This window comes from Mytilus trossulus, chromosome 4 (assembly GCF_036588685.1).
Source record: "Mytilus trossulus isolate FHL-02 chromosome 4, PNRI_Mtr1.1.1.hap1, whole genome shotgun sequence".
NCBI lineage: Eukaryota > Metazoa > Mollusca > Bivalvia > Mytilida > Mytilidae > Mytilus > Mytilus trossulus.
Genome location: NC_086376.1, coordinates 27461204 through 27484521, shown reverse-complemented (window position 1 = coordinate 27484521; position 23318 = coordinate 27461204). Strand labels below are relative to the sequence as shown.

General features: G+C 31.7%; 1 protein-coding gene across 4 annotated transcripts; it reads right to left on the bottom strand.

Moving 5' to 3' along the window:
- Positions 1-1017: 1017 nt before the first annotated feature.
- Positions 1018-23167, bottom strand: LOC134714998 (drebrin-like protein B). 4 transcript variants are annotated; one of them, XM_063576811.1, is made up of 13 exons: positions 23020-23167; positions 20405-20460; positions 19542-19654; positions 16953-17027; positions 15725-15868; positions 14254-14331; positions 13708-13794; positions 10113-10232; positions 8474-8554; positions 7993-8099; positions 6377-6807; positions 5469-5636; positions 1018-2829 (listed from the first exon to the last, which is right to left on the bottom strand). In XM_063576811.1, exons 1-13 carry the CDS (start codon positions 23100-23102, stop codon positions 2690-2692), a joined length of 1683 nt encoding a protein of 560 aa, XP_063432881.1. In that variant the 5' UTR covers positions 23103-23167; the 3' UTR covers positions 1018-2689. The 4 variants fall into 4 exon arrangements, with proteins under 4 accessions (XP_063432881.1, XP_063432882.1, XP_063432883.1 ...); XM_063576812.1 differs by lacking the exon at positions 13708-13794; XM_063576813.1 differs by lacking the exons at positions 19542-19654; positions 20405-20460; positions 23020-23167 and adding an exon at positions 19122-19164.
- Between the last annotated feature and the right edge of the window lie 151 nt (positions 23168-23318).

Below are 23318 nucleotides of genomic sequence, written 5' to 3'. Positions count from 1 at the left end.
AGTTTGATATTTCATTTTTTTCAAATTATAGTTCATATAAAGTAATGTTTTAAAATTTTGGGTTAACAGAGTAACTATATACAACTGAATATCTAAAACTAAGTAGTTAAGGGTGAATCATCAGTCAAAATTTGATACTTTTAATAGTTCTTACGTTGCACTGTTACACCACTGTCATGGGTTAGGAAAGGGTTGGGATCCTGCTAACAAGTTTAACCCTGCAACTGTCAGGAGTCTGTAATTCTGTGGTTATCATTTTTTGCTGCGTTACATATCTGCTTCGTTCATTTTTTTTTTACATTACTTATGGTGTTACTCATCTTTTTGAATTGTTATACATTTGTCATTTCTCTTGTGAGTAGTTGTCCCATTGGTAATCATACCACATCTTTATTTATAATTGAAGAAAAAAAACAGTTGGAGGCCAAATCAATTATGAAGTTGATGAGCCGGAAAAACAATAACATTATAACAAATCTGTGCAAACATTTTGCAACATGTTGAGTTGAATCTGCTTACCCTTCCAGAGCAACTGAGATCACCCCCAGTTTTTGGTGGGGTCGTGTTGCTTAATCTTTAGTTTTCTATGTTGTGTCTTCTGTACTATTAATTGTCTGTTTGTCTTTTTATTTTTAGCCATGGCGTTGTCAGTTTATTTTCAATCTACGAGTTTGACTTTCCCTCTGGTATCTTTAATCTCTCTTTTCTAAAAGCTGTATGTAACTTGGAGTATAAAAACCTAAGTGTTTAAATTTTTGAATATTTTGTAAACAATTAATTTACAATAAGTTACCATATCAATGATATTTCATGTCAAAACCAGAGAATAGACCCAGGTTGTTGTGGTTAGTTTGATCAACCTTGCTTTATGAAAATCACAACATTTTTAAGATCTTGTAAGAAGTATGAAATTCACACAGCAGCTTGTATAACTGTGTGATCAAAGCTACTGGAAACCCACCATTATCATAATACCATGAGAATCTGTATTCTTAGCAGCTTAAATATAAGACAGAATATTTTACAATTGTTTATTTACAAAATCGTCAATTGGTTTTTCATACATCACTCACATACCATGTATTCTTAACAAATCAAATGTCTATGAAATTCTTTTAAAATGCACCAATAATTTATTTGCATAGAACATACATGTGTTTCAACATCTACTCTTCAAGCTTTCAGTTAATATAAACTGATTATAAAAATAATACAAATTATGTATATATACCATAAAAAAAAGAGTCAACGGGTATGATAAGCACTAACTTCTAAAGACTACAACTATTTTTGAAAGCCTTTTATATAATGTTCTATCTTTTAATATGCAAAGAATATATTGCTTTTGTTCTAGTAGTATGCAGTCATACAATTTTAATACTACAACCATTATAAAAAAAGGGCTGCAAATATTACTGAGTTATCTTACACATGTTGATTTTTAACTGCAAAAAATATGTCATGTTTCCATATTAAATATACCATCATTTAAATAGTTTAACCACATCAATTCTTCATTTATTTTGATCATATTCTATACAGTCAGCTTAATAAATATATAATCAAAAGTAATCAAAACTTACTTTTACATGCAAATCATGAAATCATAAAAAAAAATCAAGACCAAAAAAAATCCCAATTTATGAGTATACAATTCCAGGTGTGCTTACATTCAATCACCATAAATCTAATGATATAGATTTCAATAGTGCAACCATGACTTTCATTTATTTTATACAAAATATTTTCAAAATTTACTTCACAATCCCTCAAGTTATGATAAAATATCTAAAAACGGAAAAAGAAAATCAAACCTGAACCTGAACCTTGTCAATGTGGATTTCAGTTAATGTTCCTATTATAGGGCATATCTAATTTCAGAAAACTGAAAAAAAATCTGAAGTAACATAAAAACATACATTCATATCAATTACATAAAAAGCTTGCCACAAAAAAAAGTCAATACCGAATTAGGTGTTTAAATATACTGGTATACCAATTCTAAATCCAGAGTAAGAAAGAAAATAAACTTGTTTAAACAAAATCTTGTAAATTTTAACTGTACTAAAAAATGTGATATGTAAGAAAAGGCCATTTAGATACATGGATTTGTTAATTTAATTGTGAATTATAACTTACATGAATAGTTTTGTCACAAATTGTATTGAGAGGTAAACATTGAGTCAGTGTATAAAATGAAGCAAAGCTTAATATAGCTATAAAATGAGCAAATGTTTATAAAGTAATCAATCCTGTTGATTTGGTCACATAATAAAATATAAAAGTACATGAAGGATCTCAAATATACAACTAACATTAACTTTGTGACAATAATCACAACTAGATAGCTCTAGATAAAATTCTAAGTACTTTGTGTGTTATTATTGATATTTTCTGATTTTACATTGATAAGTTGGTTTTCAGGTAAAAAATGCTTAATGAGAATTCAAATTTATTATTCAAATTTGGAAATGAAGAAATTTAGGGAATAACTAATAAAAAATATGTGGAAATCCACATCTTACACTATCACAAATAAATGGATGTTTATTGCAATGTCAGATTTCAATTAAATCTTGATTATAAATAAAAACCTGGTATTAAATTACTATACAGAATCCTGTTTTTAAAATAAATTTCCAATCTATGTGCTTATAATAAGTAAAGAATTTTTTGTATTATATTTAAATTATTCCACGACTTCCACATAATTAGCAGGAAACATCCCAGTATGTCCACTTGGCCCTGTACCTGTCCACCATCCTTCGTCAATCATATCTACATTTGTTATAGTATCACCAGGGTCAAAGCTTATCTCTGTGTCATCAGCTGTTAAACGAAACATAAACATTTGTAAAGTTAAACTTGGAACCATTACTTCATGGTCATTCTTTTATATGTATATGCATACATTTTTTTTATAAATTTAAGGGTATGATAGGGGTTTGCTAATTAAATAGTCAGCTATCAGTTTGTTTTCTTCTCATTTCTAGAGGACGTGATAAGAGTTGTATAGTTTCTTCAATAAATGTTGTGTTCAGAGAAGAAGTAAAATGTCTTTCTACAGCTGTTGACAGCAATATTCGGAAACTTATATATCTTTTTCAATGGAAATTCTTATTTGAGATATATTGATGAATGTCAAAATTGGTCAACTCATCAGATTCATTTAACTTGTTTCCATATATATCCTACACTTGAAACTAGTTTTGTTTTAATACATGTTTTAACTGCAACTCGGCTTTGCTCATTCCCAGCTGTTTACAGTCATATTTTACTCTACATTCTCCAAAACCATTAATTATTCATTTTACTAGTCATCTGTCAATTATTATGTTTACTTACTTGCTTGATAGTCATACAATGCTGTAACTGTTGCAGTGCCCCCTGGTGTTACTGTGGTGCCCCTGTGTATTGTTTACTTACTTGCTTGATAGTCATACATTGCTGTAACTGTTGCAGTGCCCCCTGGTGTTAATGTGGTGCCCCTGTGTATTGTTTACTTACTTGCTTGATAGTCATACATTGCTGTAACTGTTGCAGTGCCCCCTGGTGTTTCTGCTGGTGCCCCTGTGTATTGTTTACTTACTTGCTTGATAGTCATACAATGCTGTAACTGTTGCAGTGCCCCCTGGTGTTACTGTGGTGCCCCTGTGTATTGTTTACTTACTTGCTTGATAGTCATACAATGCTGTAACTGTTGCAGTGCCCCCTGGTGTTACTGATGGTGCCCCTGTGAATTGTTTACTTACTTGATTGATAGTCATACATTGCTGTAACTGTTGCAGTGCCCCCTGATGTTACTGCTGGTGCCCCTGTGTATTGTTTACTTACTTGCTTGATAGTCATACAATGCTGTAACTGTTGCAGTGCCCCCTGGTGTTACTGTGGTGCCCCTGTGTATTGTTTACTTACTTGCTTGATAGTCATACAATGCTGTAACAGTTGCAGTGCCCCCTGATGTTACTGCTGGTGCCCCTGTGTATTGTTTACTTACTTGCTTGATAGTCATACAATGCTGTAACTGTTGCAGTGCCCCCTGGTGTTACTGCTGGTGCCCCTGTGTATTGTTTACTTACTTTCTTGATAGTCATACAATGCTGTAACTGTTGCAGTGCCCCCTGGTATTACTGCTGGTGCCCCTGTCTATTGTTTACTTACTTGCTTGATAGTCATACAATGCTGTAACTGTTGCAGTGCCCCCTGGTGTTACTGTGGTGCCCCTGTGTATTGTTTACCTACTTGCTTGATAGTCATACAATGCTGTAACTGTTGCAGTGCCCCCTGGTGTTACTGTGGTGCCCCTGTGTACTATTTACTTACTTTCTTGATAGTCATACAATGCTGTAACTGTTGCAGTGCCCCCTGGTGTTACTGCTGGTGCCCCTGTCTATTGTTTACTTACTGGCTTGATAGTCATACAATGCTGTAACTGTTGCAGTGCCCCCTGGTGTTACTGCTGGTGCCCCTGTGTATTGTTTACTTACTTGCTTGATAGTCATACAATGCTGTAACTGTTGCAGTGCCCCCTGGTGTTACTGTGGTGCCCCTGTGTATTGTTTACTTACTTGCTTGATAGTCATACAATGCTGTAACTGTTGCAGTGCCCCCTGGTGTTACTGTGGTGCCCCTGTCTATTGTTTACTTACTTGCTTGATAGTCATACAATGCTGTAACTGTTGCAGTGCCCCCTGGTGTTACTGCTGGTGCCCTTGTGTATTGTTTACTTACTTTCTTGATAGTCATACAATGCTGTAACTGTTGCAGTGCCCCCTGGTGTTACTGCTGGTGCCCCTGCGTATTGTTTACTTACTTTCTTGATAGTCATACAATGCTGTAACTGTTGCAGTGCCCCCTGGTGTTACTGTGGTGCCCCTGTGTATTGTTTACTTACTGGCTTGATAGTCATACAATGCTGTAACTGTTGCAGTGCCCCCTGGTGTTACTGCTGGTGCCCCTGTGTATTGTTTACTTACTTTCTTGATAGTTATACAATGCTGTAACTGTTGCAGTGCCCCCTGGTGTTACTGCTGGTGCCCCTGTGTATTGTTTACTTACTTGCTTGATAGTCATACAATGCTGTAACTGTTGCAGTGCCCTCTGGTGTTACTGATGGTGCCCCCGTGAATTGTTTACTTACTTTCTTGATAGTCATACAATGCTGTAACTGTTGCAGTGCCCCCTGGTGTTACTGCTGGTGCCCCTGTGTATTGTTTACTTACTTGCTTGATAGTCATACAATGTTGTAACTGTTGCAGTGCCCCCTGGTGTTACTGCTGGTGCCCCTGTGTATTGTTTACTTACTTGCTTGATAGTCATACAATGCTGTAACTGTTGCAGTGCCCCCTGGTGTTACTGATGGTGCCCCTGTGAATTGTTTACTTACTTGATTGATAGTCATACAATGCTGTAACTGTTGCAGTGCCCCCTGGTGTTACTGCTGGTGCCCCTGTGTATTGTTTACTTACTTGCTTGATAGTCATACAATGCTGTAACTGTTGCAGTGCCCCCTGGTGTTACTGCTGGTGCCCCTGTGTATTGTTGGTCATCTGTAGGTTGTTCTTCTTGTTGATAGTTTTGTTCATCATACTGAACAGTTTCTTCATGTTGAACTGCTGGAATTGATGTTTCTGGCTCTAAAAATTATAGCATTTTGTATGTTTTAAACTGTTAAATTTAATAAATGCTGTTAAATTGTTCATAAACTGTTATAAAATTCCAAACAAAAAAAAGTCTTTAGTGCAAGGGCCACTTAATCCTTTTGAACCCAAAATTAGATTTCTGCTCTCACTCTCCAAAACAAATGGCCCATAACTTAAAGGCCATTAAAACATTAAAGAACAATAAAAAAACATAATGAAGATTAATATCTATTATACATTGTTTTTCAAGAAATCATGGTTTTTTTTAAAAGTTTAGTCAACTGGTGATATAATAAATTAATAGGAGAGTAAGTTTATCAGGCCTAGGGTTTCCACTGGCTGTTGTGAAAGAAATTGGTAAATCAATAATAGTTCTCAGGAGTAAAATTTTACAGTATGACTAAAAAAATTAAAATAATAAAAATAAATAGTTGTTGTAATTTGGTGTTCATTTATAACAATGTGGATTATAATACAGATATGTAGAATAATACTAAAAGAAACTATAATGCTGCAAACTGAAATTGTTTTAGTTCTAAACAAAAATCTGTTTATTAAAGTTGTCAAAAATAAATTTTGTTTTGGAAAAAAGAGGTGGAAAAATAAGAAATCGACACAGGGGAAACCCTGAATACATTTTTATTTATGTTTTTAAATGAATTTCTAATAATTTTCTTTCCCTCCCCATGTATAACTCTTGTGATTTTTCATATTTTAATGATCTACAATCTTACCATCCTCCCATACATCCACATCTTGTTCTTCATCTGAATCTTGTCTCTGAGGCATTCCTTCTGCTAACAAATTTCTGGTTTTGGGTGTACTCTCTGTTGATGGGGGTGGTGATGTTTGTCTGGGTGGTGAAGGACTTCGGGGTGGTGATGGCTCCCTGGGAGGGGGTGAAGGCTCTCTTGGTGGAGGTGAAGGTTCCCTCCTTGGTGGTGATTGCTGTCGTGGAGGAGGTGATGGTTCCCGTCTTGGTGGTGATTGCTGTCGTGGAGGAGGTGATGGTTCCCGTCTTGGTGGTGATGGCTGTCTCCTAGGAGGTGATGGCTGTCGACCAGGGGGTGGACTACGTTCCTCTTCCCTTGGTAACTGTATCGGTTGTTTTCTGGTTTGTTGATCATTGTTTTCTCCTTGAGACAGGAAATCTCCTCTCAGCTTCCTATAAAAAGTAATAAAACATGAATATTTCTTCACCAGGATTTCATCTATATCATTGAAAGGTTATAATAAAATAAATGTAAAAAAATTATCAAAATAATTTGTATCATATTATTCTAAATAGTAACATAAACTTTCTTGAATGGTAAGAATGTTTGTCAGAAGTATTTCCCAAAAGAAACATTTACCGTACCTAGATTTTACCATGATAATTAAAAGCTGCACTTGTTTGGCATATAGAAAGAATAAAATGAAATGTTTAGAAGGTTTTAAATTAGAAGTCAGTAAAATGGCCTTGTAAAAAAGTTGCATGAGGATATCTTAAAGCTATAAATATAACCTAATATATCACTCTAAAAAGGCCCATAACTCTGGATAATTAGACTAGTAAATTTTAGAAATCAAAAAGGAGTCTACATTCACTAATCCCAATAACAATCTAAATAAAGAGCTGACAAGTGATATGTGAAAAATTACCTTATCTGATAAGATTGAAATCTAGCTAATAACTCTGGAATTAAATATTTAAATTTTCAAAGTCAAAAGCTCTTATCCTCTCTCCAAATTTACACTTTTCGGAACAGATGTTTATTTTATTTATATTCAATGTGATTCATTTGATCTCAGTTCTGTGTTGGTCAAAATTCAATTATATGTCAATTTTCCAGCATTACTTTGAATTTCTAAATGTGACATCACCAAAAAAAGGTGACTATGTCACATATAACGAACTTATCATTTAGCAGACAATTTAAAAATAAAGATACAGATTGTCTACATATAGTGGAAAATTGAAACAGATTCCATCACCCAAACATGAGTGATACACTATTTCTTCACTCTTGACAGTTGAAAAATAAATAATTAAAAAGCTAGGCAATCCTCATATCATAAATATCAAAATTTAATTGTCCTGAAAAGGGAAAATTGTATTAAAAAAATTCTATCCTAAAAGATTTTCAAATTTTCCTTGGCTTATAGAATTTACAACTATTGTGAATTTATTTCATTCTAGTGTTGCCACAATTGTGAGAAAATTCATCATTTCAAGAAAGCTTCATGTAGTAGTTTATCTTTTTACACTATAAACTTGTAAATAGTTGATTAGCAAAGTAGTGATAGAATAAATGCTTACAACAAAGAACTAGCTAACTAAAAGAGCTAGTTCACTATAAAAACTACATACCTTGGAGGTGGTGGTGCTCGCCTGGAATCTTCATCTGTTTGTGATTCTCGCCTCTTAAATAAATTTCTGGCATTTGAAGCTGATGTGGAAGCTAACTTAGTGGCCTCCTATAAAATATTTAGGTTCGTTATATTTTGTGTACTGTAATGCATAATTGAATATACCCAATATACCATTTCATTAAAACTCTTAAAGTGTACATTTACTTAAATTGTATATGACTTTGTATTATATAGTGAAACCAATATCAGGAACTTTCTATGCTTCTATGAAATAATCTGAGTACAAAGTCCATCGGAGAGTATGTTCACCTTTAAAATTGTAGTTCTAATCTGAGTACAAAGTCCATTTGAGAGTATGTTCACCTTTAAAATTGTAGTTCTATTTGTTCTTATTGATTTCCAGTTGATGTCTCCTTTATAGGAGATAGCAAAAATAAACTGTTCACAGACACATTAATAATAGAAATGTATGGACTTACTGCAGCCCTTTCCTTCCTCATTATTTCACTCCTATGAGCCCTTTCTTCTTCATCCTTCACCTGTCTGCCCTGTTCAACTTCCTATAATAAATATATGAGCATTGTGAAAAAGTTTCGTACGTTTAATTGAGACAAACTCAAGGTAAAGAAGGGAAACAAAAAATGCCAGTATTTCTAATATGACAACCTATTATCAACCAGTACAATCATAGTATATCTGCTTTTAGCCCAAGTGCACACATTAACAAAAATTGCTGTTCCGCATCAGGCCCAACATAATTATACTACCAGGTATTCTCAATTTTCAACATGAAAATCCACAGTTTACATAGGCAAAGATTCACATACAATATATAGTTATCTCTATTCTAAAGGAAAATAAACAAATCAGTCCATTTGAATTTATATTTTGTGGTAAAATTTCAGAAAACGAAAATTCTGCTAAATGATTTTACTGTCTTGGCATGGCAACAAAACCAGGTGTCGTCATATGTATTTTTCCGTAAACAAAAAATCAAATGGAAACACCAGGCTTTTTAAAGCTTCTTGTACACCTCAAAATTCAATAAAATTACTTTAGAAGTATATATATATATGTGATAAATGCAATTAAAAAATACTATCATTGAGAATTATATAATATTACTAATACTATCATATGGGGGTAAAACGGAACAGCCAAACCCTTTAATGTGTATAGGGCTTTCATGGTTTACAAAATTACGGAATTTGTCCTATTAGAATTGAAATAATTCCTGGTAGTTGTAGATTTGTTTTCATATAACCATGGATTGGGCATTTATATTCGTGTTTTCCTCCTCGCTAATGCTCAGGGTAAAATAATTAAGAAATAATTCCTTCGTGTCAGGCTCTATGCTCATTTTAAAATGGGTAGGCATTATATTTGTCGATATTTTACACTGAGCATTAGCGAGGTGTAAAATGTGATCAAATATAATGCCTACCCATGTTAAAATTAGCATAGAGCATGACACGAAGGAATTATTTCGATTCTAATAGGACATTTTCAGTAATTTTATAGGTCGAAGCGTACGAAAATACCGTAAAAATGATCAAGCTTTTCCCGGTTTTTTTCCTGAGGAGTCTGTGCATTACATTTTATATTTGATAAGTTTAAAAACTACAAGCAGTGTGAATATAAGTTGTTTTTATAAAAAATATATAATAAAAGTTTATTCCTGCTGCTTAAATGTATACATTTTAAAGGATAACGATGGACATTACATTTAAACACACAGTAAGTTCGTGCGCATGTGTCAAACATGTTTTTTATGCTCATTAGAACACGGCTTTGTTTACAAAGCGTAATAAGGACGTCATATTAGAATCGAATATAAATACCCAACCCATGGTTAAATGAAAACGAATCTATGGCTGCCATGAATTATTTCTTAAGTTTTCCATTTGTAATAACTCTAGGAAGATAAAACTGACGCCACCTAAATTATATCTTGACCTGTGTTAAGTGGTAATAAGTATTGTGTATAATTTTCATACATTTAGTTCTGGTTAAGGTTAAATAAAATTAGAGAATGGAAACCAATTTTGGGACATATGGACGGACAAGGGCAAAACTTATACCCCCTTCACAATGGATTAATAATAAATAATTATTTACCCATCTTTTCTTTTCTTCTTCATTATCTATCTGACTAGCTCTTCTTTCTCTGACTTTTTGTTCATGAACAACTTTCATTCTCTCTTTCACTACTTTGTCCCTGTCTTCTGCCTCTTTTTTCTGAAGTTATAATAGTTTTTTTATTTATTAAACTGCATGATGCCAAACTATTGTGTTAAAGAATAGATACAAAATGGATATTATATCTATTTTTAATCCATGAAATAAAGTTAATCTATGGAAGACTGTTATCAATAAAATTCATAATACATACAATCAAACAAATATTTTTCTTATATCAAATATTTTTTCAAAAACCTTAGTGCATTTATGAACTATTAAAGACCATATATTGAGTTGGTATTTCAACAATGCAAAAAAAAAGTTTTAAGTTGATGGGAGCAAAACTTCATCAATGAAAATTCAATCCTCAAATTTAACTTGATAAAGGACAAGCAGTCCAGAAAATATAAAGCCTCCTTTCTCCTGTAGCTGTGGCTTTATGAAAATGTGGTGGTATCTAAACTTATTATCTCGAGGAATCAAATATTAATTATAGTATAACTAATCGCCGTATTTGAATATAAAAAATAAGACAACGCGTGACCGAACGACGCATGGATTAAACGAGTGCGCAGCACGAGTTTAATCCATAGCGGCGTTCGGTCACAAGTTGTCTTATTTTTTATATTCAAATACGGCGATTAGTTATACTTTTTATTACATTGTCAAATTGCTTTTTTTTTATGAAATTAATGTAGAAAATGTAAGGAACTATATGGTTTTCCTACGCATGTTTTGTTTCCACGTTATCGACGTCTTGACAACGCCTATTGTTGTATGACGTCAGAGAGTGAAATAACCACGTTTATTTCACATGTGAAATTATCGGATTTATCTAACTGGGAAATCAATGTAATTCATTGCAACCAATGTAATAATTTTTAATATCTATGTAAAAGGATATCTGGAGTAAAAGTGAATGAGACAAAAACCTAACAGAACAAATTGAAGAAAACAATGCACATAGAAATAAACATTTTTGATATAGAAAAATATCTATGTTACGAATAGCTACAAATGAACACCAAAATTAAACCATTTAAAGAGGCACTTTTGTATCAATAACACAATTATTCAGTAATGCTTTATATAGATATAAGAAGGTGTGGTATGAGTGCCAGTGGGTCCATAACCATAAATGGATTTGTATTTGAACTATAGTCGTTTTTGTTTTTCAAATTGACTTTTGTGACTTTGATGGAGAGTTGTCTCATTGACACACATACCACATTTTCTTATGTCTATTGTACATTGTATACAATATTGTACAAATCTGAAATTAGTGCATTGGTAAACAAACTTCAGCATAAAATGAAACTGGGTTATGAGCATAAGATAACATAAGTCAAGTTAATGGAAAATCTGAATAAATTTTAAAGATTTTATGATGTATTAATTAATGATAAGTGTGTGCTGATAAAAATAAGGCAAAGTCAAGTATTTTTTCCATTTAAAAAGGAACACAACTCAAGAAAAGTAAAAGTGATACCATCCAAATTCAAATTTGATGTGCATTGAGTAAAAGTTTCATAAAATTTAGTTGATGCAAATCGCAGTCAGAGAATGGACGTACATATGGACAAAGGTTAACCTTAATGGCCACACTGCCTAACAGAATAAGGTATTATAAAATAAAGAAAAATCTGTCTAAGGACATGAATTCCATAGCTCAAGGGTTCCAATATTCAAAATAAAAACTCATAACTCTAAAACATGAATGAATCACTGCCCACTATTGGATTGCTGTGATTCTTAGCATTGTGTATGTTTTATATAATTTGCATGATGCTTACATAAGTAAGGGTGAGGAAACAAAATAATTTAAAATTATAAAGGGCATAACTCTAGAACAGTGACTAAATTATGCCTTAATTTGATCTCTGTCTGTGAGTTTTGGCTCTCAGTTTTGTGTATTAGTATTATAAAACTGGAATCGAGCAAACTGAAGTAAAGCATACAGAAACAAAAAGGGAACAAAGGGAAGGATGGATGTTCCAGGGTAACACTTTCATGCCCCCTTCACCTAGCAAAAGGGGAGGGGGCATTACGAATAGTTCACCAGCAAACTACACTAGAAAAAAAAAATATAGTTACAACAATATATATTATAAATATGCATAAATTATAGAACTCAACTACAAGTCAACATAAATACTCTATAAGGCTACACACACAAAGATTTCTAAGGAAAGCGTTTAACAGACTATTATAATTTAAACTTGGAATTATTTTTAATTATGGAATTTGCTTGATTTCTTGTTATAGAATTTTTTTTTATAAATTCCATGTTTATTCTATACTGAAATGTTCTGTGCTGCGCACAACGCTTTCTTTTACAAAGAAAATATTATATTTTCAATAGAATGTACTGTGCCGCGCACAACTCTATCTACCCAACATACATTGTATGGAAAATGTTATGAACCACTCATATGATCATAATACCAAAAAAACATGGAATTTATTAAAAAATTTAAACACAAGAAACTATGCAAATTCCATAGTTAAAAATTATTCCAAGTTCAAATAATAGCCTGTTTTTTCTATTTAAGTTGAGAAAATGAGGTAATTGTCATTTATTTTCCACTAAAATTATATCAAAATTTCTAACATTTGTAAAAGAAATGATTAATTCTCAGACTGCTGACTTATAGATTCCTTTTGTTCATTCGTAAAATTACTTGAAACTTAAGGGGAGGTCTCAGTGACTGTGTATTATAGTCTTTAATAATGATACGTCTGTAAAAAATTAAAAGATGGCACTTTGAGATGATATTTGAACAGTCTATGTGGCTAAATAAAAGATATGTGTAAAACATTAATGATTAGTAATAAAAAAACAAACACTTAACAAAAATATAAAATTAGTATTATTAGTAAAAGTGACACCAGTTATAAAATATCAGTAAAATCCAGGTAAAATGTAAAATAATCATGCTAAATAGTATAAATCTTAACATACACAAAATAAATTAATCAGAAATTAGTCTTTTGGAACATGATAAACATGCATTCAAGATGTATTTTTACAACAGAATAATTGAGAACATCAGTTTAATAGTAAATAATAAGAAGTAAACAAGAAAATGGATCTTCTCTTTTATAATTGCAGACTCACATATAATATAAATCAATTCTTTAATATCATGATTACTGAAAAATTACATATTTTGTGATTGAAATATTATTGCCAAAAAATCACAAGATAAGTCAAGCAAAAATGGAATTCTATAGTATTACTTGTATGCAGTTTTTTTATATCACATTCATGTCTGTTTCAATTTGATTTAAAAAAAAAAAAAAAAAAAATTATCTTTGTCGCAGTAGTAATTTTTTAAAGTAATCTTTTTATGAGTTGCATAAATAAATGAACAAATAATTGTATACAGTATAAGAAAGGAGAAACAAAATATATATAGATAAGAAGACCAAAGTACCTAGAATAAATTTCCAACAATACAAGATAAGCATGCACTACACAAATAGGATATACATCTATAACAAAGTGAAGCCATTCAACACACTGTGTTACCTCACGTTCCCTCCTCTCTTGGTCAAGTTTCTTTTTTTCTAACCCTGATTTCTTCTTATCTTCTTCTACTCTTCTTTGTTCTTCTTTCTGATCATTCATTGATGAACAGAACATTTTTAGATCATTTAACACATAAATATTTGTATTATATGGTAACCTTACCATTTTGGGTACATTTTTCAGCAATTTATCCAGTTTTTTCTTCAAGTAACTGATGGCTATGAAGAGCATGTTTTGTTTTAAACTATCGGTAATTTATAATGTCTTCCATGTGCTAAGGTTAAAGGTTTAATGTGTAAATTCAGAGATTATTGCAGGTAAGGTATCTTTTTCAATCAATCAAGGTAAATCGAGGAGAAATGGGAATAGCTATGATTGGTAAAAACATTTTCGGAAATGGTTTTGGCTTTATTGGGTGTTTTTTTCAGCACTCTTTCCAATTATTTTGTAATTAAAAAAAATGGATCCTAGCATAAGGGAGATAACTGAGGAATGTTCTTATTTTCAATTAGTGCAATGAATTAAGGGAACATAAAATGATATTACCTCTTTTTCTGCCCAGAACTGATCTCTCTGTTTTGTGTTTATATCTCTGGCTGCAACTGTTCTCTGATAAACAGATCCCTACAACAAGGAAATAAAATTGTATTTAAGGTAGATCACCAGTATATATTTTTTGAGACAGATTTTTTTTATAATTTGCCAAAATGAAGATTTTACTATGCTCTTTTCAAAAATATAATAAAAAGTATGGGTCACCATGCTATTTTTCAAGCAATGAGTCGTTGAAAATTGCCAAAATTTGGTTAGTTTGTTCATGAAAAAACACATTATTGTGCATAAAAAAAATTCTATGAGATAGAATTTTGAAATAAATTGTTAGAAGAAAGGTTTCATAATATGTTTTAAGAAAATAAAAAGAAAACATGGTGTCACCGAACTTGTTTTCTTGCTACAAGTGAAAAAAAAAAAAATCCCTATTAGACCAGTATAAATTTTGTACTAAAAGAGTTATCTCCCCTTAAATGGCTCATTTGAAAAAAATGATTTGAAAACCAGAAAAAATGATATTTGTTAAAATATTTTGTATAATACTATTAATTAATAAGTTTTCTTCAAATAGAAAAAACAGTCTAGCTATTGAATTGCAATTATGTTTCTTAATTTGCAGATTTAGGCAAATAACTAGACCGATTTTGTACTGTGATTGTACAATCCAAGATGGCGGTATACCATCAATCTACCTTAATAGCACTTTTTTTAAAAGTAAATGTTCAGATACAAGAAGCAATATTTATAGATCATCGTTGATCATCTCAAAGAAATAATGGGTCAGTAAGATGAAGGGAAATCTTCCTAAAATAGCCATAAATCTAAATAGCACTTTTTAGCAGAAATTTTTCAAAGAATAAGATGAATAAGTGTAATTTTCTAAAGGGTCTTCACATCACTCATTCACCATACTATAAGTCAGTTTTGCCCTTCATGTTGCCAAAAAACACTTATGGAATATTTCGTTTGCCTTGAGATATTGCTGGAAACATGCAATGTGATGTCTAGAGGCATCAGACGGGATGAAAGCACCATAATCTTTCTCAAAGGTTGCTTATACTTTAAGAAAAGCTGACATAATTGTTACTAAGGTTATTCCAAATGATTTGGGTATGTCAGATTTAAACATCACCTTTTTTTTGGAAAGGGTATCTAATACTATGTAGAACACAGATACCATATTGCATTGCATATGACTGTTTTCTATATGATATTGTCACATTTTGAACTTTCATTGTGTCATTTGGTTATTTGTAACATGACCAATATTATGTTAGGTTTAAATCAAAAACAAAAGTCAAAATTGAAAAAATGCCAATTCCCATTTTTAATTGTATCTTTAATTAATTTTTAATTGTAACTTTTGTAGTGTAAATGTGCAAATAATGGATTCTAATGAAATTTTGTTTCATTTATCAAACATGAAATCATGATTTTTACAGCAGATTATATAAAACAAACAAACCACAGGTGCTGGGCTATCATCTTTAGGTTTAGGTTTTTCTTTATGGAAGCTGTAGTTTGATCCTGAAGATTTTGCCACTTTCTTTGTAACATCATCTGGATCTATGTCTTCTTCTGTTCTGGCATTAATAACTACATGTATACCCTAAAAAAAAAGGAACATAAGAGGGGCATAAGCTATGAATTAAAAAAAAAAATTGTAGGCTGTGGTTGGATGTTTGTCTTTGGCAGACTATATATGGTTACCTATAGGTACCCAAAGGTAAATATCAAAATATAAAACCATGGTTACTGAAAGGTACCTATCATGGGTAACCAAAGGCTGCATTAGGCGAATATCCAAACACAGCCTATATCAATGCAACTTTTCAATTTAACTTTTAGTGAAGATGGTCATCATGTGTTCATTATGATATCACTCATTAAAAGACAAAGATGTCATCATTGAAAGTGATACAAGAGACACCAGGAATAACCATTTTTTTTTACTGAATTTCCCATGCATTGTTAATTGTTTCTTTTGGACTTTTGTAATTTTTCGATAAACATAATAGTATGCCTTCAATAAAATATAATTGTTGTCAAATAAATAAACATAATTTTTACAGCTAATGTCCCTAAATATCATTCAAAATACAGCATTGACAACTACATGTATACCCAATAAAATAGAGCATTCAAACCTTTGTGTATATCCTATAAAATAAGACAATCATTTCAATTTGTATACCCTAGCTAGACAAAAGAGCATTTTAAATATAGTGTAAACCCTTTAAAATCGAGCTTTGGAGTGTACCCTATAAATAGGGCATTAATTTCTATTTGAATACCCTAGACAACAGAGCATTCACAATTTTGTGTATGTCTGACAAAATAGAGCATTCACAATTTTGTGTATGTCTGACAAAATTGAACATTCACAATTTTGAGTATACCCAGTAAAATAGGGCATATAAAACTATGTGTATACCCTAGACAATAGAGCATGTACAATAACATGCATACCTAGAAAATTCAAAACAAGTGTTTAATTACCCTATAAAATAGAGCAATGCCAACTATGTGTATACCCTAGAAAATAGAGCATTCAAAAATAAGTGTATGTGTTTCACTGTGTGGTTGGGTACATTATGATTGGATGGTAATGTTAGATATAAGTAGCTAAGCAATATTTATCCCTGTGTATTGTGTCAATTTATTTATTCAGCTTAACCAAACACCTTTCTTACCCTAAAAAATTTCTGAATATCTGGTAAATGGTTTGCACATTTAAACTTCATGGATTCTGGTGCTGCTTCACCTTGCTACAAAGAGAATTATATAGATTTATAATCTAGCAGTATATATAGTTATACTGTATATTCAGAAATTATTGAGATGTTTTTATCATTGCAAAAAAGGCAATAGGGCTATAATCTCAAAAAATTTAAACTAGTATTATGAAATGTTTTAGATGAATTTAAACAGGTTTTTTCTCAATATCGCAAAAATTAGAATAGCATTTTAGTCTACAATGACAAAACAGCAACAATAAATGCATGCAATAATCTCTGAATTTACAGTACCGGTCCGGTACATACAACAAGATTTCTTCTGAAATTTTATTTCCTGGTCTTTTATTGATCCATTAATATTTCTCTTGACAGACTGGAATACAATTTAAAAAATCTCAGCCAGCAAGCCCTTTTCTCAAGAATGAACCAAAGAAGCTGTCAAATTACATAATTTACCCGTGAGAAATCAAAATTTGATGTGTCCGAGAATTTTTAAATATGATTATATATAAATATATTTTTAACCAATTATATAATCATGTGGATTTTCTAAAATGAAAATCTTTTTATTGAATTCTACATATGTTTAAGTGACAGAAATTGTGTATTATTGTGCAATCTTTCCACCTTGTAATGGTAGTATTGACAGATATAACATACATTCCTAGTAGAAGGTATGATAAGGTGATGACTTACCTATACCATAGCCTACAGCACAGTGTTTTATGTCATGTAATATGTACACAAAGTAGATTATCTTGTACTCTTACATGTATCATAATGTATCATGTATATAACACTCCATTTAATCAAATGGCATATTAATGTTAATAGTACTTCTAAAAGTATGAAATGTTTTTAATATTCATACTTCAAGCTATATTTGTAACCTGTATACTGTCAGAGATACACACATTTGTTATAGATGGTTTGAACAAATGATAAAAATATATACTTAAATTGTTTTATTTCAAACATGAATGCAATATTTGTTATAAACCTGCATAATTTCAGATACTTATAAGTTACATTTGTTAAATATGTTTAAAGAAAAGATTGAATATTAAACAGGATATAAAGGATTTCTCAGACATAAATGAATTCTAAAAACAAATAAAATATTTCCTTTCATGTTTTTGTTTGAAAATTATAGGAAATAGGGAATTACAAATAAAAAGAGAGATACACAATTGTATGAATGTTTCCTTTAAACTCAGTTGAAGGTTTAAGGATGCATGAACAATAAATATGATTTGCTGATTAAGAGAATGAATGCTATTGAGATACATGATTAACACAGACTGGCAACTATAAACCCCCCCCCCCCTTTTAAAATGGCTGGTGGCTGGATCCGCCCCTGTATAGATAATGAGTACATATTTCGGCAAATTTGTATTGGAATTCAGTATGAGGTACTTGCCCGGATAACAGGGTTAATGAGTACATATTTTGGTAGATTTGTATTGGGATCCAGTATAATATACTAACCAAGTTAATGAGTACATATTTTGGAAGATTTGTATTGGGTCTAGTATAAGATACTCACCCAGTTAATGGGTACATATTTTGGTAGATTTGTATTGGGTCTAAAATAAGATACTCACCCAGTTAATGAGTACATATTTTGGTAGATTTATATTGGGTCTAGTATGAGGTACTTACCCAGTTAATGAGTACATATTTTGGTAGATTTATATTGGGTCTAGTATAAGATACTTACCCAGTTAATGAGTACATATTTTCATAGATTTATATTGGGTCTAGTATAAGATACTCACCCAGTTAATGAGTACATATTTTGGTAGATTTATATTGGGTCTAGTATAAGATACTCACCCAGTTAATGAGTACATATTTTGGTAGATTTATATTGGGTCTAAAATAAGATACTAACCCAGTTAATGAGTACATATTTTGGTAGATTTATATTGGGTCTAGTATAAGGTACTTACCCAGTAAAAGAGGACATATTTTGGTAGATTTATATTGGGTCTAGTATAAGATACTCACCCAGTTAATAATAAAATTTTCGTAGATTTATATTGGGTCTAGTATAAGATACTCACCCAGTTAATGAGTACATATTTTGATAGATTTATATTGGGTCTAGTATAAGATACTCACCCAGTTAATGAGTACATATTTTGGTAGATTTGTATTGAGATCCAGTATAAGATACTCACCCAGTTAATGAGTACATATTTTAGTAGATTTCTATTGGCATCCAGTATAAGATACTCGCCCAGTTTATGAGTACATATTTTGGTAGATTTGTATTGAGATCCAGTATAAGATACTCACCCAGTTAATGAATACATATTTTGGTAGATTTCTATTAGCATCCAGTATGAGGAACTTGCCCGGTTAAAGGGTACATATTTAGTAGATTTGTATTGGCATCCAGAATGAGGTACTTGCCCGGTTAACATGGTTAATGAGTATATATTTTGGAAGATTTATATTCGGATCCAGTATAAGATACTTATCCAGTACATGAGTACATATTTTTGGTGAATTGTATTGGGTCTAGTATAAGGTACTTACCCAGTTAATGAGTACATATTTTGGTAAATTTGTATTGGGATCCAGTATTTTGCAGTAGGCATACATGATCTTGGAACCATTCAGACTATCGGACATCTCTTCAAGTCCACCTTCTACAATTTACATATAAGCTATTTTCAAAACCTATAAAATTCAGTCTAAAATAATAGTTTGTAATTTTGCAAAAACTCCTTTCAAATATATAAAATAAAAGCTCAAGTAAACAATCGATGTATTGTGTACACATTTATTAACTGAGGTATCTATTTATTGGTCAGCTTAGGTTGTTTGGTGTCTGTTTCATTTACACAACGTGCACAAATCTCCTTTTTATTCATATATATCATGTTTATTGTATGACTAAATGGACCATGTTTCAGATTTTTTTGTCATAATCAATGGTCCTTACTTCTCTTTGTATCATCAAGTTTTACAATAGTAGAGGTATATAGTTACTTTGAGAGTCTTGTATGATTTTAATTTTAGTTTCTTGTGTATTATTTGGAGTTTAGTATGAAGTCTATTACGTATCACTGAACTAGCATACATATTTGTTTAGGGGCCAGCTGAAGGATGCCTCCAGGTGCAAGAGTTTCTCTCGCTACATTGAAGACCCATTGGTGGCCTTAGACTGTTGTCTTCTCTATGGCTGGGTTGTTGTCGCTTTGACACATTCCCCATTTCCGTTCTCAATTGTATGTCTCGTTATAACTATATCACATCAATACTGATTGATTTCTTGCATCTTATTTTAGGTAACAATTGTGTCTATGTTATTTGAAACTGATATTCTTAATGATAATTCAAGCTACAATGTATGGGGGCATTGTTAATTTACTCTGTAAATATAACATGTACTATACCTCCAGTTTCCACACATTTGAGGACTGGTGTCTGAACTTCATATCCAAAAACTGCCCTGCAAATTTAATTTGTTCGTATAAGTAATCTTATAAAAATATATACATATGTCAACATGGTCAATATCAATTTCATTAACCATGTTGACTACATGTATGTCCATCAATGGTACATCTCATTAGTTCATAGTTATCAAAGGTACCAGGATTATAATTTAGTACGCAAGACGCCCGTTTTGTCTACATAAGACTCATCAGTGACACTCATATCAAAATATTTAAGTTGAAGAGCATTGAGGATTAAAAATTTCAAAAAGTTGTGCCAAATAAGGCTAAGGTAAACTATGCCTGGGATAAGAAAATCCTTAGTTTTTTGAAAATTTCAAGGTTTTGTTTACAGGAAATTTATATAAATGACCACATTATTGATATTCATGTCAACACCGAAATGTTAACCACTGGGCTGGTGATACCCTTGGGGACGAAACGTCCATCAGCAGTGGCTTTGACCCAGTGGTGTATATAGTTATCAAAGATACCAGGATTATGATTTAGTACGCCAGACGCGTGTGTTTCGTCTACATAAGACTCATTTTTGATAATTTTTGCTGTTTACAATTTTTCTTTATCCACCATTATGGCATATAGTTCTCCAAAAATGCAAAAATGCATAAAATCACCATTAAATGGCAAGGACTCCTATACGTGTGATTGTTGGCAGCAGGATAATTATCAGGCACAATTGTAAAACTAGATACATGTATATAGTACCCAAAGTATAATTATCACCCAAAGTTTGGTTTGAATTGGCACAGTCATGACTGTAGTTTCACAAAGCCATGAAAGATGATGATGGAAGTGTTTAACGACCTTGACTGGCAATACAGCCTTTGCACTGCATTTCACAAAGATTTTTTTATAGTGGTAAACAGAGGACTAAAGCCAATTGATGAGAATAGAGCTAGAAAAGAAATAAAAGAACAAAAGAATTCATTGCTGAATTAACCATGTTAAACATATATATTATATAAGCATGATAAGTTTCATACAATTCTGGCAAGAATTTGTACACATGAGAGTGCCAAAAAAATCCATTTCCAATATAATTAGTATTTTCAGGGGCATAACTCTTTATAAAATTGTTGATCAACACTGAATTTATCCCAGACAATACTGATATTCAAAATTCAAACCTATTATATAAGTTTTATTGTACAAATGAAAGCACTTACAAAACCAGATGGACAGGGACAGTATTGCAGTACATGTATAATTACAAAACATGTACATGTAATATGCTATTATAATATAAATGTATAAAGTTAACCATTAAAGGTCAAAGTGTGGTCTTCAACAGGGAGCCTTGGCTCGCAATGAACAGTAAACTATAAAGGGCACATAAATGACTATTGTAAAACAATTCAAATGTGAAAACCATTATACTTAATGATTATATCTTCATCAGTATTCATTATTTCTCCTGGCTAGGTTAGCATGGTTAGTAAGGTTACATATTATTTTTTCAAAATGTGGGTTTTTATTGTCTTTGCTCTGAACGTACAGGAGACATGATTTTTTTCATAAAAAGTGAATTACCGTACAAGCTGATATTTGAACTGAGGACCCCTAGCACAGTAAGCCATCCCCCCTTTACAAGTAACCCTTATAATGAATGTAATCATAAAGTTTCTTAAAATTAATCATGATAACACCATTTTATACATTCATTGTAATCAATTACATTCTGGTTACTTTTAATCAGAACTTGCATGATTACTGATTACATGTGATAACATTGTAAAATGTAATCGATTACAACTGATTACGATTAGTGATTATGATTTTCTGCACCTGCTCCTCTACAAACTGAGTTAAAGGAGTACACCACTAGCTCAGCAAATAGAAGGCAGTTAATCACCCATTACATTATCATGATTGTAAATCTATCGCCAGGCAATTAAACATTGTAGGTATTTTAAAGGCAATGTCTGCGCATACAATTAGCAAATTGCCATCCATAGGCTACGCGTATCCACATCCTGTTTAATATAAAAAATGGCATCGGATCAGGAATGAAACGTGATATATATTGAGAATTTGTCGCAATTAGTGAATCAGAATGTTTTTTATTATAAAATACAATTTAAAAATATTATTTTTCATACTCTTTATCGTTCTACACGAAATCCCCATATTATCAATAGTTTCTGATTATATTTCTCTTTTCATGCCGATTTGATTGCACTTTCTTATAAAACCGTATGTGGGCACGTGTACCCAAGAATTGCAATTTGGCTATTAGTACCCACATGCGGGTATGCACATACACTGTCTATTTTAAAGGAGAAACACCCTGGACAGTGACACACAATTAAAAAATAACTGCAGAATCTCTAAATCTCCAGTACTATTTTGTTTTATCTGCATAGTATTTAAAAGATCAAAAGGACGATAAACCGTTAGGGAAAGTTAATGCATGCATTGTACAGTTGTATGAATAATATTCTGAATCATCCGTACTTCACGCGGAAGTCTTTTGATACTTTTATAGATATTTCAGTGTAATTGAATTAATTGGTAAACCTCTTTACAAAACGTAAGAAAGTGTAAATGCTCACCAATCGACATTATTTTTATCACTGACTACTTCGTTATAAGCCTGTAAAAGGGCTTCTTTATTTTTCCGCAAATCTATCGCCATCCTCCCTTTGCAGGTGCTTGTGTTATACGTCACCACTTCTGGGCTAAACAACGGAAGTAGTTTTTGGGACTGTTTGATTCCTACAAAATGAAGTCTTTCAAAATATTTTGTTTAATACTTATTTAAATTGTTCCTTTTAAGATTTTTTATTCAAAATTTGCATTATTAGTACATAATCCATATGATAATTATCATCATTAACATTCAGATTTTAAA